The sequence below is a fragment of the Anser cygnoides genome, chromosome 4 (assembly GCF_040182565.1).
Source record: "Anser cygnoides isolate HZ-2024a breed goose chromosome 4, Taihu_goose_T2T_genome, whole genome shotgun sequence".
Classification (NCBI taxonomy): domain Eukaryota; kingdom Metazoa; phylum Chordata; class Aves; order Anseriformes; family Anatidae; genus Anser; species Anser cygnoides.
Genome location: NC_089876.1, coordinates 63,322,386 through 63,339,162, shown reverse-complemented (window position 1 = coordinate 63,339,162; position 16,777 = coordinate 63,322,386). Strand labels below are relative to the sequence as shown.

The window sequence follows — 16,777 nt, the reverse complement described above, 5'->3', positions numbered from 1 at the left end:
GGCTGTGGGAAGAGGGTTTATGGAAGTAACTTACTGCTAGGTCTACCACTGCATTTCAAGATTAGACTGAACTTGTCACAGAGTAATTTGTCAGTGCTGGTCTCAACAGTCACCAAGGAGCGGTATCAGGAATCCAATTACAACAATTCAGATTACCCGGCAAACCTCAAAACAGCCAAACAAATTCACCAGAAGGCTTAAGCATTTTTAATTGCCTTGCTGCTAAGGAATATCTGGCAAAAAGCACAGAAAGGCTTTACTTCTGCATCAAAAATCTGTGTGGCCAGCTACCAGAGAAACCTGTTGTTCATGTCCTCTTAGAAACCAAGCTGCATTATATTCAGGTGCTTTCAGAAGAGAATACTGAACACCAGGTACCACCAGGACTGTCAGGTCTGGGGAACAGAACGTCAGGCAGTTTGACAGTTATCTTGAAATCACTTTTTTTGCTTTAGCTTTTTTAAGTTAAAATTACAGAAATATCATATTTCCTATGTCCAGCTATGAACAAAGACCCTGTTAGAGATAGTTTAAGAAACAAAAAGAAATCCTTTCTTAATTTGCATGTTCTTCAGACCATGTCTAAGAGTTATTTTCCTGCATTATTCAGTTAATTATTATAACGATAACGATTAGCAATCCAGTCTTCCAGCTCTCACTGATAAGATCCTCATTTGGAAAGACCTCTGTTCTTATATTCTTAAACCTTCCAAATAAATTTATTTCCTTTAGATTCAATCTTCCCGGTCCTTTACTCTCACTCTGCCCTTCAGACATCTTAGCATAGTAAATAGTGTTGTTGATTTTTTTTTTCTTTTCAGCAGGGTACTCCCTCTGCCCCTTTCCTTGTTTTGTATTGAAAGTTCCTCCTCTATACTATTTTTTCACATAAATACTTTCCCATAATGAAACTGTTCTGAGAAACTTTTAGTTTTGCTGTCATAAAGAAAAAAAAAATCATTAAAAGTTTAAGTTCAGAAGCTCTAATTGGTTTTTAGCTTTCATCCTAAATCTAAATATAAACTGGGTAGGCAAGACCAAGAATTACAGTGAGAAGAAAAAAACCTGCAACTATAAAAAGCCTGAAAACAATCCTGACAGCTCAAACATGAAACAAACTCGTTGATAAATATTCTTTCTGCACAGTATGCTTTATCTACTGGGTTTTCTCTACTCCACACTCTGAGTGTAAAAATACATTTAAAAAATCGTCCATCATTTGGTAATTCTGCAAGATAAAAATAGCAAAAATAATGCAGCTGGTTTGCTTGATATGAAAATAAATATTTCAAGAAAAAGTGTTTCCCTTTGATGTTTAATGAGAAAAGACTTCCAGATGAAACTACCAACTCCAACTCATGCTTTTGACCATAAACTAGGGAAAGAAATTTTCAAGTGAATCTAGCCTTCTGCTACCACTAGTATTTTGCTTTGTTGATCTTGGATACATCTTGTGTCTTGGCATGTGGTATCCTGGTACTTTGAAAGCTTTACATGTACTGTATCTAGACCTTTGACAACTATAACACACTTTCTTTGCAGAAAGTGATGCAGAAAAAGGACATGAAAAGAGCAGTATTTCTAGTTACACTGTAAGCGATCTAAGCAACGGTACTTGCCTGTCACTTCTATCACACTTGATGTATCAGATTGTTTCAGAACGAGGATGGGAAAAGTCTTAAGGGAAAAGTCTCCACTCGAGCTAAATGACATTTTGGAATTTGTAAAGAAATAAGACTGTCTGGAAGAACTGGAAGACATTTGTGTGTGCATGAGTGTGTGTGTTATGCACAGTTGTACAATATGAAGTTACAATTTTAAAAAGAAAACCTTTTGGAAAAAGAATGGGAATGATAATTACTGCAGAAGGAAAACCAAGTGACTCAATAAAATCTCAGCCATGATCCAAGATCCTAATGGCTACTTATTACTCCAGTCTTTCAATGTTCCTTGTTGTGTTTTGGCTTCAGTGGTACAACTCACAGGACCAAAATTCTGTCACACATGCACTGTAGGACTAGTGTCAGAATGCTTTGCTATTGGTCTTGCAGATTCAAATCCAAAGGATAGACAATGGAGTTCTGGAAAAGGTAAACGTGCTTATATCAGTGAGATAATTAAAATGACATACCATAAGTGAGAAAAATTTATAACAACCTGTGTCATTCATAGTTGCTACAAAAAAAAAAAAAAAGAAAAAAAAAAGACTGCAGAAATACTGACTACTTAACTGATGAGTCCAGTCTAAGTACAAAGCTTTGGTGAACTTAGGAGTCAATTTAGTTTATTTGTTCAGGGCTCATTCTTGCTTCTAAACAATTAAAAGGAAAGCTCTAAACTGATGTCAAGCTCCAGGTTCCTTTCACTTGATGGGGGTTTGCAAGGATGGAGAAGTTTTATATTTGCTTTGATAAAAAATTTCTATAGAATGAATTTACTGAAAAGAATGTTTGCTATCACAATGTTTTGAAAATGAGTACAGTAAAATACATCTTGGTATTTTAATTACAGGTTTTGCATGGGCAACTAAATTCCAAGGATTAAGCTTATCCAATAACGAAACAAACATACGCATAATGCTCATACATTTAAAGAAAGAAGCTATGCTGTCAGGGGTTCTTAGATCTGTCCCATGACTATAAAATTATTGTCACTGTTGTGTTCATCTTATCGCAGCCTAAATAACCAGGTAACACTCAAATCTAGGAATTAAATTATAAGAAGGAGGAAAGAAGAATAAAGAGATGAATTCCTTAACAGAACTGATCAGCTGAGGTCTAAAGCAATTGAAAGGGGTTCTCCAAGAAAGATGCTTGGTCTGATCTGGAAACTCCATTCAGGGGCAACACCAATGCAATTTCCAGTTTCAAGACCGTATATGCTGGATGGTGCCGTTAGACTTCAAGCAAGGGGAAAACTTATTTGTAACCATGTACAGTATACTGTTTAGGCTTACCTTAAGATGCTTGTCTGATGATCAGGAATCAGAAAGAGGAGGCTTGCCACTGGAGCAGTGCCTGCTGTGAAAACCTGGTTTGGCTGACGGAAGAGTTTGGAATAGTAATGGTAGTAGGTAATGAAGTTCTATTCTATCTGAAAGACTTGTGTTCATCTTAATGACAGCTCTTCTAACAAATGAAAGCATTCACAAAGTAAAGAAATAAAGCTGTAAGTAACAGAAATAGTCAAGCTGTCAGTAGACTGATAATAGACGATAGACTGAATAGACTTGTCAAATAGTCAATAGATTTGTGGGTGGGATGGGAACGCTGGAGGACTTCATTGGAACAAGGCAGAGCAACAGCGTTAAGCCTAGATGAAGTGGTGCAGACATTGGAGTTGGTAAGCTTCGTGTCTGTCACTGAAAGCCTGTCTCTGTCTCATATGCTGAAAGGCAGCAAGGAAATCCAAGAAAGTAGGTACTGGCTGTACAAACAATACTTGCTGGACCTTGGTGCAGAGTACATAACCTTCCTTCTATAGCAGTAGAGCTATCCCAGCTCTCTCAGAGTAACCCATTATGCTATGACTTGCTAAGAATTTACAAAGAGACGTCAGTATTGCTCTAATTAACGACAAGGAAAATCTTGAGGGGGCTCAGGGGCGACCTTATCGCTCTCTACAGTTACCTTAAAGGAGGCTGTAAAGAGGTGGGGGTTGGTCTGTTCTCCTACGTGCCTGGTGACAGGACGAGGGGGAATGGGCGAAAGTTGCGACAGGGGAGTTTTAGGTTGGATGTTAGGAAGTACTTCTTTACCGAAAGGGTTATTAAGCATTGGAACGGGCTGCCCAGGGAGGTGGTGGAGTCACCATCCCTGGAGGTCTTTAAAAGACGTTTAGATGTAGAGCTTAGCGATATGGTTTAGTGGAGTACTTAGTGTTAGGTCGGAGGTTGGACTCGATGATCTTGAGGTCTCTTCCAACCTAGAAATCTGTGATACTGTGTGATACTGTGATCTTAAGAAATTAATAAAATTATTTGCTATTCTTTTTCTTTTACATTGCAAAATAGAATAAAGGAAATTACAGTTAGTTTGGACAAAAATACATGCAAAAGTTAAAATGAGCGCTTTGTAATTTATAGACTTCATGAATGATTAACAGAGAGAGAAATGGGTAGAGATGGGCGCAAATGCATATACTGATCTTTTTTTTGTACACTACCAGTTTGATTTTTTCATACCAAATGTTTTATGAAATATAAAAAACCTTAAGGAGTATAAATAAAACTAACGTGTTAGTTAGAATTATTCTAGTGTAAATTTCTGCCAAAATTCTGACTCTTCTATGAGTGTTGTAGGTAGAAGAGCAGTGTATTGCTATACTGCCATCTTCTAGACATTACTGAAACCTAAATGACCTTGCTAAATTGTCTGCAACACTCACTGTTTCACAATAAAAGCTCACATAATCTACTAATTTCACATTTTCTATAAATTGTTAGTAAATAATATGTACACTCCATATATCAACTTTAAATTATTATCCCACAGAAATATTCCTGTTTTTAATGCAAGGGAACTTTTCTTAATTCCTGAATAAATTCAAGTGGGAGGTAGCATTCCTTTAGTTTGTTCTGATAAATAAGACCTCAGCAAAGCCCAAAACATTAGTCATAATGTATTAAAATGGGATAATAAATAATATGAAGCATTTAAAATTATTTACAATTAAAAGATTCTATGTGGATTGTAGAACTACATGCAACATTTAAAATTAACACAAAGAAGATTTAAACAGGCAGAGACTTGTGAGAAGTGTGCTAGTAATAGCTGCAAAGAGTAGGACACTGCTGCTAAGTTTACAAAGAAGGAATTTTATTGAATTCTTATTAGTTGGTTTGTTACTGGAGATAAAAAAAATAATAATAAAAATCTGATCTCCTCTAAGGCTCATTCTTTGCTGTGATCATTAAGTTCAAAACTAAATCAGGAACAACCATCTCATCCTCAACAGCTGTTGGCATAATTATGTGGAACAAAATGATGAAATTCTACATTCTCTACAGCTAAATTACTCCAGTGTTTCACTATTTTTTCCATTAAAAAGACTTTTATTTTTACAGATAGAGAGGATTCCTTGTTTTTCAATAGGCTGATTCTCAAGGCCTCAAGACTATTATCATATTCCCTTTGATACTCTTTTCTTCAAGCTGAACAGCAACATCAACAACTGATCAATCTCATGGCTCTGGATTTTGTCCAGTTATTTACTGAACAATGGTTATGCCAAACTGGACAAAATGCTTTGGATAGGACCTTGCCAGTGTAGAATTAAGCAAATCTGCAGGCTTTAGTCTTGTTTATACACTCCAGCATGATATTTGACTTTCTTGCATCACATGATGTTCTCAATTCATCTTGTGATCCAAAATTCATCCAAGATTCATCTTTGGATTCCAAAATCCAAACTTTTTTTGACTCACATTCCTGTGAGTCTTACGAATTCTCTGCAATTTCAAAACTGACCACCGGAAGTCAATTTGATTTTTCTTTGTCATTGTGTTTTCCTGTAACTTTCGAAGAGGGGATGTTCTCATAACATGGTGGCTGCCCTACCACAATTTTCCTTCCCATGGATTAGGTACACTTCTTACATTACTTTTTCAGGACTGTGTCATCCTTATAATCCATAAATCTTTTACATAGCCTGCATTTTTACCTATAATTTTTCCTAAAAGATGGACGTTTCAGTAGTTAAAGCAGACAAGAGGCCCCCAAGCATTCAAAAATGCTATCACCAGATCCTGTGCATTAGACTTTTTTTTTTTTTTTCCATTTATAAAAAAGCTTCACCTGTATAATCTTTTTTTGGTGTGCTTGTCAATGTTACCACATATGTTCTTTGCCCTTTCATCATTACCCATGACGTCTAAATCCATGTGCATTCTGAACCTCAGAGCAGTTATACATTCTTTAGATGCATCCATTTCTGCTTAAATATTGAGAGTTTTGCTTTTATGAGATGATTTCTATCACATATACTTTTATTTATTTATGTTGATTTTTGCTAGTCTTCTTTCTGGAATTTACATTACCCATTCTGAATCCTTGTACACTTTTATCTATAATTCTGTATACGCTTAATCTTTATACATACTTATGCACTTTAGTACTTTCTGCACTTTGTGCAAACTCATGTTGTTATATACTTTTAATTCTAATATTTATTCAAAGGCTTATATACATTGATGATATTTTACTATAGCCAAAATGATTGCTTATTATGTTTGTGCCTTGGTGTGCTGAATTTAATGCTGTCAGACACTGTGAAATGTAAACTTGTCACTAGCCACAACGAGGACAGGAATTTACAGTCTCAATGTAGGCTGAAGGCTTCAGGCCATATTTTTATAGGAGATTTGATTTTATTTTTCTGGAATGGCTTCCTATGAGTGAAATTATTCCAAGCTTATAGGAATTTGCTATGAATAAGCTTTGAGATGTATTGCAGAGCAAAAATAATTTGAACCTACATTTTTCAAAGCTCTGCCTGCATACCTGTTTTATAAATATCTATGGATAATAGTGAAGTCCAAAGTGTTACTGGTGGAAAAGTGCTAACTTCTCATCTGAGTAAAGCTTTGTTTCGAATTGTGATTGCCATGGATTCAAATAGTACCTTCCTGTGAATACTTCAATAATATGATGCAATGTGTCATATCCAAAGTCAGAAATACAAAGTACAGACTATGCTGCTAACGATTCACCCTTTCCAGCTTTTCCTTATCAGAAAAATGTATATATATATATATAGTTTTCATTTATTCATTTTATTGGAATCATTGTTTGTACATATATAGAGAAAGAAGAGAGAAAAAGTTACAGCAGACAAAGATCACCCTGTAGTATATCATGTTTTGAACATTTAAGGTAAAAAATACAGTTAAACTTCGAAGGCAGAAACATATGCTTATTCAACAACAAAACACTCCCATTAATCTATATTTATGTCTTTGTTTTAGAATCAACTTAAAGTTCTATATTTATTCTTTCAGTTGTTTTCTACCTAAATTTAGTTCATTGACACATGTTTTGGAAGTATAGTATTTGTTATGACATACCCTCATATAATTGCACCATGCAATTTATGCCTACTAAATACATTAGGTCATACTGAATGTTGGGTAAAAATTTTGCCATTTAGATAAGCCCCTTCCTCCCCACTCCCCCCCGTCCCCCCCCCAAAAAAAAAAAACCACAACAACACTAGTCTATAGTGGCTTCACATAGAATTCAGAGAAAACAAAGCGCAGTTCTGACATGTATTACATGAAGCACAATAAGAGGAACTACTGTGTATTTTTTGGAAAAAGTCAGATGCTAGCAATATTTCTTAAAATGTAATAGCATTCCTCTTGTTTCAAAAGCTTCACAAATTGAAATTTAAATGAGCTCATCTTCCCAGCATTTAACTAGAATACTGTTCCAGGACAAAGCAAGGTATTTTTGGTCTGCACTATCATTATTATATTGTCTCCAAATCCAAATACCCTTTTTGCTGAACCTAAATCCTGTAGTGCTTTGCAGCCTGACCCTTATGTTCAACAATCCTTTTTTTTTTTTTTTTTTTTTCCAGGCAGTAATAAATCACAAGAAAGTATTTTAGGGCAAAAAAAGAAAGTGAGAATGCAGGAGCTCCTTTATGATTCACCTTTCCCTCCTGTGAGTAGCTATATTTTAAAAATAGAGATGGGTCTGACTGCTCTAATTTAAATGTGCATTTTCAAATCTACCAAAGCCTGAGGGCATGCAAGTGTCAAGTTTAACTCAGGTTTTTAGAGTTGGAATTTTACTACAAAATCTGAATCCAATTCATATCCAGTTCCTTCATCAAACTTTTCTGAATGTTTAGTGTTTGTTTCAAAATTAGTTGGTTTGGTCTGGTTTAAGAATTATCTCAGTTTACTAATAATGGGACAATTTTCTACTGGACTCCAACACTTATATAGACCATGTAGACTTGCCTGTTATCATGCCATTCAGATCCATGAAAACTGGAATTGCTGTAAATTACATCTCTGAACTCTGGCACAGTCATTCAACAGGGAATGTGCAATATGACTGGGGATATGATTACACCTATTGGAAGTTTTCCCTAATAATCTTCATTCTTAGATTGGCAACAAATATCCAATACCTTAAGCTTGATGTCAAAGGTTTAACCAGAAGACAGATTCAATCGGGAAGTTAGAATCAGTCTTTTGATCAATATTGACCTGTATTCCTGTACTCGATCAGAGCAAATAGTCTCTTCACTAACTTAGGGAAGCTGTTGGCTACATTCTGCCAGCACTTTTGAATGAAACAGATGATAGTCCAGATTTCTTTTAATAACTGATAATATCTCCTCTCCCCACTCCCACACCCCACCCCACCCCCAAAAAAAGCTGAATATGGAAGGGTGGAAGGAGAGCCATTCAGAAAGAACAGGTTACAGAAAAATTTACTCTCTGGGTAGCCAGGTAGGGGATGATTTTCCTCTACCTAAACATCAGGAGAGTATTGTTTTTCTGTTTTGTTTTGTTTTTAATCTTTTCCATTCTTGTACCTGAGTATATGCTATTTCCGTCAATAGAGCACAACCTTCTTGAAAATTTCTCAGTAGAATGGCTGTAGCAAGCTGACTGTATTTTCTTGGGCTGCCAGGTCCACAGAGCTGTCTGCACATATATCTCCTTTTGGGTCTATGTCCTTTGCAGAGAAACTTATTAAGTCCAGTCACTATGTTCCTTAGCATGTTTTTCTTAAACTGACAAAAGTCAAAATCTTTTTCTTGCAAATAAATTGCCATTATCCTTAGATAACTGCAGATCTCCAACGATCTACATATGCACCTGCAGGCTGATGTAAGCACATACTGATTGCAATCTGAGCTGGCTGGGAATGCATTCTATGTTCAACAAGAAGATAGAAATGTATCTGGGCAATGTCCTGGATAAGTAATTTATTTATTTAGTTTCACCACTTTTAACTTGCCTACAAAACTTTCAGTTTTGGCATTCACATACATCTGCTTGAAATCAACTCTACAGTTGCTCCTTGAAAGGAATGCCCTGAAAGGTTGCTCTGTTGCCAAGTGTTCAGATTCCTGCAATAATAACACCTTTCAATCTGATCTCTCACACAGAAAAATCTGGACATGAAGTGATTCTTTGATATCTAAATAAGCATATCTGAAATCTTATTCACTCAGTACGTTTTGGGGTACACATTATTATGCTCATAACTGGGGAAATAGAAGTTCTATACATGTAATGCATTTTTGTTAGACAGATGCTGATGTAAGAATCTTAGTTTATTCAGTTGTCAGGATCCTGAGAGTCTGGCATATCTACTTAAAGGTTTAAGTTTTTACTGCAACATCAAATACAATAGTTTTACTATGGTCACTTACAATTTGGCTGTGTAGGCAAGCTTAAAGTGATTCAGTGTTTCTCTTCATCTTGTTTAAATTCATACTACAAGCTCCATCTGTCCTGAATGACAATCTACCAACTGAACATGGCAAATCCAAGATCTTCTTTCTCTTTCATACCAAAATTTCTAGCCAACCTCTGAAGGAACTAGATATACGTCTACTGTCATAACAATGTACATCAAATAAGCATTTATTTTTCTACATTTCAGTACTTGTTATAAATATTTTATTTCTACCCTTCCAACCTAATTTGTAATTCATATATATTTCCTCATATTTCTGTCATATTTCCTTTTTATAGCTATAAGCCATATTTCTACTTTATCATTTCATTTTAACTACTCTGGAAGACCCTTCTATATTTCAGTTGCCTGCAGACTCACAGTCCTACAACATAATCTTAAAATCAAAACTGAGGTAGTGATACACTTATCTGCATGTTAATTCCAGATATTGTTAGAATATTATTAGAATGTAAGTATGGAGGTATATTCTGAAGTTTTCCTTGATACATCAAGGCTTTGATCTTTAATCCAATGGAGTATATAGATTTGATCAAAGCCATGCTGAATCCCTTATAATTACAAACTTTAATGTTTATAAACTGTAATGTAAAAAAAAAAAAAAAAAGTGCAATGAAAATTATTTGCAGCATTTCATAGATTTTTCCCTGACACTACACTGGTGTCAAAATAGATTAAACCTACATATGCCCTACTATTAATCTCAAACGGTTTCCATAAAAACTGAAGTATGCCTCCTCCCGTCTTTCTCTTACTTCCATCTTTCTACATAACTTCACTATTTGACAAGGCTCATATGAGGTCACAATGGTGTGCAAACTTTTTCAACCATGCACAAGCCTCAATGCAATTACAATTGTCACTCTTCAGGTAGTTATATCAGCTCACACAATACAGACATGGAGCTACAAATATCTGAAAAGTTTGGTGTTTCAATAAATAATGGAAGCAGTTGTACTCTATAAAGCTATTACTAAAAGCTTGGTAAAACATTAACTGACAAGATTTAATTAGCTTCTTCTTTATTTTTAGAGGAAAAATATTACTGATAAAATATTAATTATTATTGTAATAAAATTCAGCTTTATCCAGGAACGACTTGAGGTTCTGTGCTAAAACAGATCACACTACTCAGATAAGCAGCAATAAGAGATGAAGGAAAATAAGCCAGCAGTTCAGAAAGTAATAGAAAACAAAATAAACTATTTCTCCATAAAAGTTAATAACATTTCCCAAACAATCTAGACTGTGTTATTTAGAAAAAGTGATAGTTTGTTTGTGGCCTCTAGAAAACACAATTGGATTTGACTGCAGAACAGCAATGGCTTCCAATGAAGACCTTGTTTATTTTGTAAATCCATTTTTTCCTTGACTTTTAAAAAAAATTATTAATAGAAAAGCAACATGTGCAAGTGCAACTGATTTATATCTGTAAGAAATCAAGTTACCATATTGCTAAAGAGTATTGGAAGAAGGGTTAGAGATAAAATTACAGTTGTAAAAATACATAAAATTAAAGGTTCCGATAACATGTTTTTAGCCTTAAGTTAGCAAACCACCTCAAAAGTCAGAAGACAAAAAATTCAGTTTGTTTGCCCCCAAATGTGTTTTGCCTAGAATACACAGCTGCTAACTCAGTTTTGGTTAAAAAAGAGGTGGAAGATAAACTGTACTAACACACACATAAAGTGGAAGATTTTATAGAAACAATTACATCCTTTATTAACAATGTCTCAGAAATACGTGTATTGAGCTAAGCCTTCTTAATCTGTTTCCTCACAAGTACTGTGCCAGACATACAGCCAAATCTCAATATACGCTTGTATTCCCACCTGTGTCGCCAATCCAGTGTTTTCAACTTCTTCTGCAAGAACAACATACAAAAAAGATTGCACTGAAATTAAGAGAAGTATGAAATAGATAGCCAGGGCAGAAAATTTTGCGTTAAGATTAAGGTAACAGAAGTCGAAGAGATACTCTTGCTCTGTAATTCCAGAGGGAGTGAAGATGACTCTAAAAAGCTGTAGACATTGTCCATTCATTTGGATAGGGCAATAAATAAGGGATAGACAAAGGTGCAGAAAGGAACCTGGGAATCCACTAGGAACTTAGCCACTTATTCCTGTTTATCTCCCTGCTCTTTGCCAATGTGCTTATTTCATCACATCTTTCTCTTCTCTTTTTCAATGAGAAGAGCTTTCAAAAGTTGTATCGTTATAAGGAAAAGCAGAATTAGACAGGCCCAAAAACGTCTTTGTAGAAAATTTGAAAAGAATGTGGTTAAATTTTCAGAATTCAAAGTAAAAAGGTCATAGAAGTTTGTGATGTCATACAAATAATTCTTTTATGTGGGGGTTGGAATTTGAGATTGAACTTCTAAAAATTATTCTTTCTTCTGTAAGAAGAAATTATTATTTCTTCTTCAATTGGAATATTGATTTCAGTTTACTTTTGTAGCCTCTTATTCCCCCTGGTAATTACTGTTAAGGTAAAACTGTTAGACTCAGTCCAAAACCACTGCCACGTAGAAAAACTTTGGATAGGTAGCCTTTAAAATGTTTTTATTCACAAGGTTACTAATGACCACCACTTGAAGCAAATTTGTTGTTTCAATGATGGTCTACAGTTTGATACCAAAAAGGAAAAGCTGAACCTTTAGATTTGCTGTAATTACTTAAGTAATGTGTAATATGCTTAAGTAATGAACTGTCTTTCTCCTTTCCTGGAACGATAAAGTAGAAAAAAAGCTAACAGATAAAAGAAAAAATTAAAATTAATGATAAAAGGAAGAATAAGCAGACGTCTAAATTCAATCAGCCAAATGCCTAATCTGAAAGAGATAATTAAGGAAGATATAAATTGCTGCAATGTCTCTTAAACAAAATAAAAGTACTATTTCTGACTGTATTTTTCTTATCTTGGAAATATATTTGTATCTGTATTACTAGCTTATTTCTTCTGTATCCTTCTCACTGGAATAGACTGACTGTATGAAAATTGACAAAAACAAAAATACTACAAAAATAATGAGATGTAAATTTAATCTTTCATTTACTTATTAATCAAGAATTTTTTATACTGCCTTATGAAACATTATTTTTTTAGAGCAATGCAATACAAAAGCATCTTTCTAAATTGAGAAGTCTGACATTGCCATAGTAGTTTATAAATGCCCATAGAATGGGCATGCTTATGAAAATTAATTATCAAAATGCATCATTTATTAGACCCACTCACAGTGAATTGTTTCCAAAGAGACACATTTCACAGCTAGGCAAGAAAATAAAGTCAAGTTTTCATTGTAGTACTATATGTGATAGTTTTATCCCCAAATAAGCACAGCTTATTTTTGCTTTTTGATACACATATTTTGTTTTCTCTGTTATTCCACAACTCTTCCTATATTCAGCCCAAGGTACCATGATTATCAAAACACACACTTGAGAAAAATGCACTAAAATAAAATCTCATTGATATTTGACATTATGATGCCTTGCCACATTTCATCAGTCATGTCATCATATAGAGTAATGCAGTCTGATTGATGCAAGTCACAGGGACTCATCATCTTTCATGTATTTGCTGAAGAATGTAAAGGTATCACACAAGCTTTGGACAAAATTCAAAGAATTAGAAATAAAGCTTTTGCTATTTTATCTTTCCATGAAGATAAGATTTTTATTTTACCCCTCTGGGAGATGTTTTTTAAATAACTTTCTTGAGATTGCATGCATCATATAACTTCTAGTCTCCTCCTGGAAATCCATTTTAAGTAATTTCAGCTTTAGACTGAAGTAAACAGTAAAGCATTTTACAGCTCATTACAGTTTTAATATTTGGCTGGAGATTAGTACTTCTGCTGAAAAAGGCATTTTAGGGATACAGAAATTGGGATATGAGAGATTTCTGTGTAAGTCTTTCAGAAATGCTTATTTATCTAATACTCTTCTCTTCTGTAGAATATGTTTTTCTCTTACAAGATGATGGAAAGGCTGACGTAAACTGGGCTCTATGGATCTAAAGCATAAAATTTTGAAACTAACTTTTTGTAGCCTGATTATGAGATAGTTTACTGATGAAATCTGATTTTAAGACATCAAGATTATTATCCAGAGATGTGAAAGAATGATCCTAACTTCATTAAACTATTTTTAAATACATAAGAAGGCAATAATTTTCAAGAGATTTTAAAAAATATATTACTCTTTCAAACTGCAATTACAAAATACCTTAACATATTTTTCTGAAGAAAATGCCATAAATATTGGACATTAGGCTATTTAAATGACATATAATTTGTATTTAAGTCCCTGACCTAAATGAAAATACTTAGGAACTAGTAAATCTTCCAATGGCCAATTTTCTTTGTGATATTTAATTGCTGCCTAAGTCTTTTGTTTTCTCTTTCCCTTTTTTCCCTTTTCTTGTGAGCAAGAAATTAATGTCTATGCCTACATTTTTATAACCCTAAAATAACTAATCCTAACATTTGTTTATTTTTCTTCTTAACTACAAAGTGAAAATCAATTATTTGTACAAACAACTCTAGTACTAAGATTCTTTGGTGGGAGTCAACTGGTACACAGCAATCCCTGAAACTCAGAAGGTTATATGAAAGCAACATTAACTTAGACTTTCCTAGACATTTTTTTTTTTTATTATTTTTATTTTGTGCTTAATATAAACATACATACGGTCAGGTGTAATTCTAGAATTAAGGAGAAAACCCTGTTCTTTTCACAAGGAAAAATCTTATATGCCATATCAAGCATCACTAAACAAATTTTCATTAGCTCTTCTGCTTTCTAATACCACTGAAGTCAGCAGGTGCTGTGGGTACAAAACTATGGCCGCTGAAGTTAAACACAGTTGAGCCGTGCTTTGGTTTTGAAGTCTGATTGAAAAAAATTGCCATGATATCTACAACATATGATCATATTTCTTAATGTCAGGAAGTTTAATCCTCTGTGCCATTTGTAAGATGTTTTAATTTGTAACTTATTGCAGACACTTTGGAATCCCCTGTGTCAACTGTATGTTTAAGATTAGCTTTCTCAGAACTTAATACTCTGATCAAGTTTGAGCCCTAGTAGGGTTCCAGTATGACTCTCTCACGTTACTTCTTCTCATGTTACCGTAGTTATTCTCTTATGTTTTATTATGAAACAAATTATTGTAAAATTACTATCTGTGAAAAAAATGCTGAGTCAACAAAACATCGATTTCTGCTTCTCCTAAAACCAAATTTAGTAAATAGATGAAAATCACTGTATTGAATACTGTGGCCTCACTAAACTGCCTGCTTGTGAATGTCATTTCTTTTAGTTTAGCAGTATTAAAAAGGTTGTTTGGCTACAGAGATAAACAGAGATCAGACAGGAATGAAAGGGTAAGAAAAGTAATCCACAAATTCTGGCAAGCAACAATCTTATTTATTCTGAGGCCTATAAAAAAAGTTCAGTCTCAGCTTGACCCTGAATTTCCTGCTGTATTTTAATGCTTTATCTGGTGTTACATTAAAGTAGAACTATCTAATAATTTTTTTTAAATGCTTATACTTGCTAGTAATGCATATCATGGTTTTACAGACCAAAGAGGGATCTTATCATAATCATCAAAAAAAAAAAAAAAAAACCAGAATCATCTTGTACTTTCTACACAATTGAACTTTCAAATTAGTAGCCTCATATTTCAAATTCTGAAGTTCAGGCATACCCAAATACAGACTTGACTTAAAGCTACACATCCAACAATGACGAAGCAAATTTAAATTTTGAATCTCATTCTAGACTGTGAGTAGATAGCTCAAGTCCAGCCCAAGTTCAGGTAAGATTTTGTTAATCAAAGTTTAAATATTTATCTAAAGCAAATATAGATGATTTTTGTTTTCATAAGTTAACACATTTCTAATATCAAATGGGTTACTGATACATATATACGTATGCATATTACAATAAGAACTGTATTTCTTGTTCTATTGAACAAATGTTGAGGTCAAGAAAAGACTTCTACTTACTACAATTCAGCTGAGCCTCCTAAAGTAAAATTACATCCTTAATTCACACAAAAGTTAGACTTGATACTTTGAATACAGAAAAACCAAGAGTCATGGTATATAGCAATAATTTTTATCATTGTGATGCCATGTTACCTAAGCAAATGGTATAACTACCACAAAACAATGCTTTACTAACTGTAACAAATAAAAAGCAAATCACTGTGTTATGGGTAATGGGTGGTCCTCCACAGGTGATCCTGCGGAGTTTAAGTTCAACTCTGTCCTTATAGCAATTTGGTTTTTAGATTATGCAATATCTTTTGGTTGGTCAAGTAATCTCACTGATGATGAGAAGATATTCTCTCCAGAGGATGAAAATATTTGCAGATGACTGATAGATTAATTATTACTAAGGTGAGGAAAGGAAAATGTTAACATTCATTTAAATACCATACAATTACCATACCTGTTACTTTCAGTCTGTCAGCTCCAATGACAATCTCATCTTCATCTGCAGAAAACAACACTCTTCCACCTTCACTTGACCTCACTTCAAACCTTTTACACTGGGCCTCCACAGCATCAGCTCCTGAAATAAAGGAAGTGAATGTTTCATCTGAGATAATTTGTAAAAAAAAAAGAAAAAAAAAAAAAAAAGAGAATTCATCAAGAATTTATCAGTATGCATGGGGTACCCTAAACGCATGGAGTACAAGAGGCTTAAGGGGATTTTATCAAATAGTGGTCTTATGTATAAGTCTGGTAGATAGTTTGTATTATAAAATAATATTAAATGATTTTATGGAGTGATTATTTCACTATTGCACATCAGGTTAAAATTTTAAATAACTATTGAAAACATCTACGCCATCATCCTCATGGCTGTCCTCTGGACCTGCTCCAACAGGTTGCTCTGGATGGCATCTCTTCCCTCCAGCGTGTTGGCCACACTACTCAGCTTGGCGTTGTTGGCAAACTTGCTGATGGTACACTTGATCCCACTGTCCGTGTCACTGACAAAGATGTTAAACAGTGCTGGTGTTTAGAACAGTACAATTTAGAACACACTTAAGAGCATACTCTGCACGCTTGATGAAATGTCATTTCAGAGCATTCTGGGCTTTGTTCAGCTTAAAGTAGAGCTTCTGGCCAACGGGAAAAAAAAATATAGGAGCCTACTCCATGAAAATCAAATACTCAATGCAGCAGATAATGGTATTTTTCATCCAGTTCTATTGCTAACTTGAATGGCAAAAATAACAAAAACAAAACAAACAAAAAACCAACAAAAATCAGACCACAATTCATCTCACATTATGAAATATAAGTACCATAT

The 16,777-nt window shown here is 34.2% G+C and overlaps 1 protein-coding gene across 1 annotated transcript in view; it reads right to left on the bottom strand.

The window, feature by feature from the left end:
- The window catches only part of SGCZ (sarcoglycan zeta), a 464,355-nt gene that overhangs the window by 55,284 nt on the left and 392,294 nt on the right, over positions 1-16,777 (bottom strand). Inside the window, exon 6 of the mRNA XM_066996283.1 lies at positions 15,908-16,030. Coding sequence (XP_066852384.1) covers positions 15,908-16,030 — 123 coding nt within the window. The remainder of the gene's footprint in view (positions 1-15,907; positions 16,031-16,777) is intronic.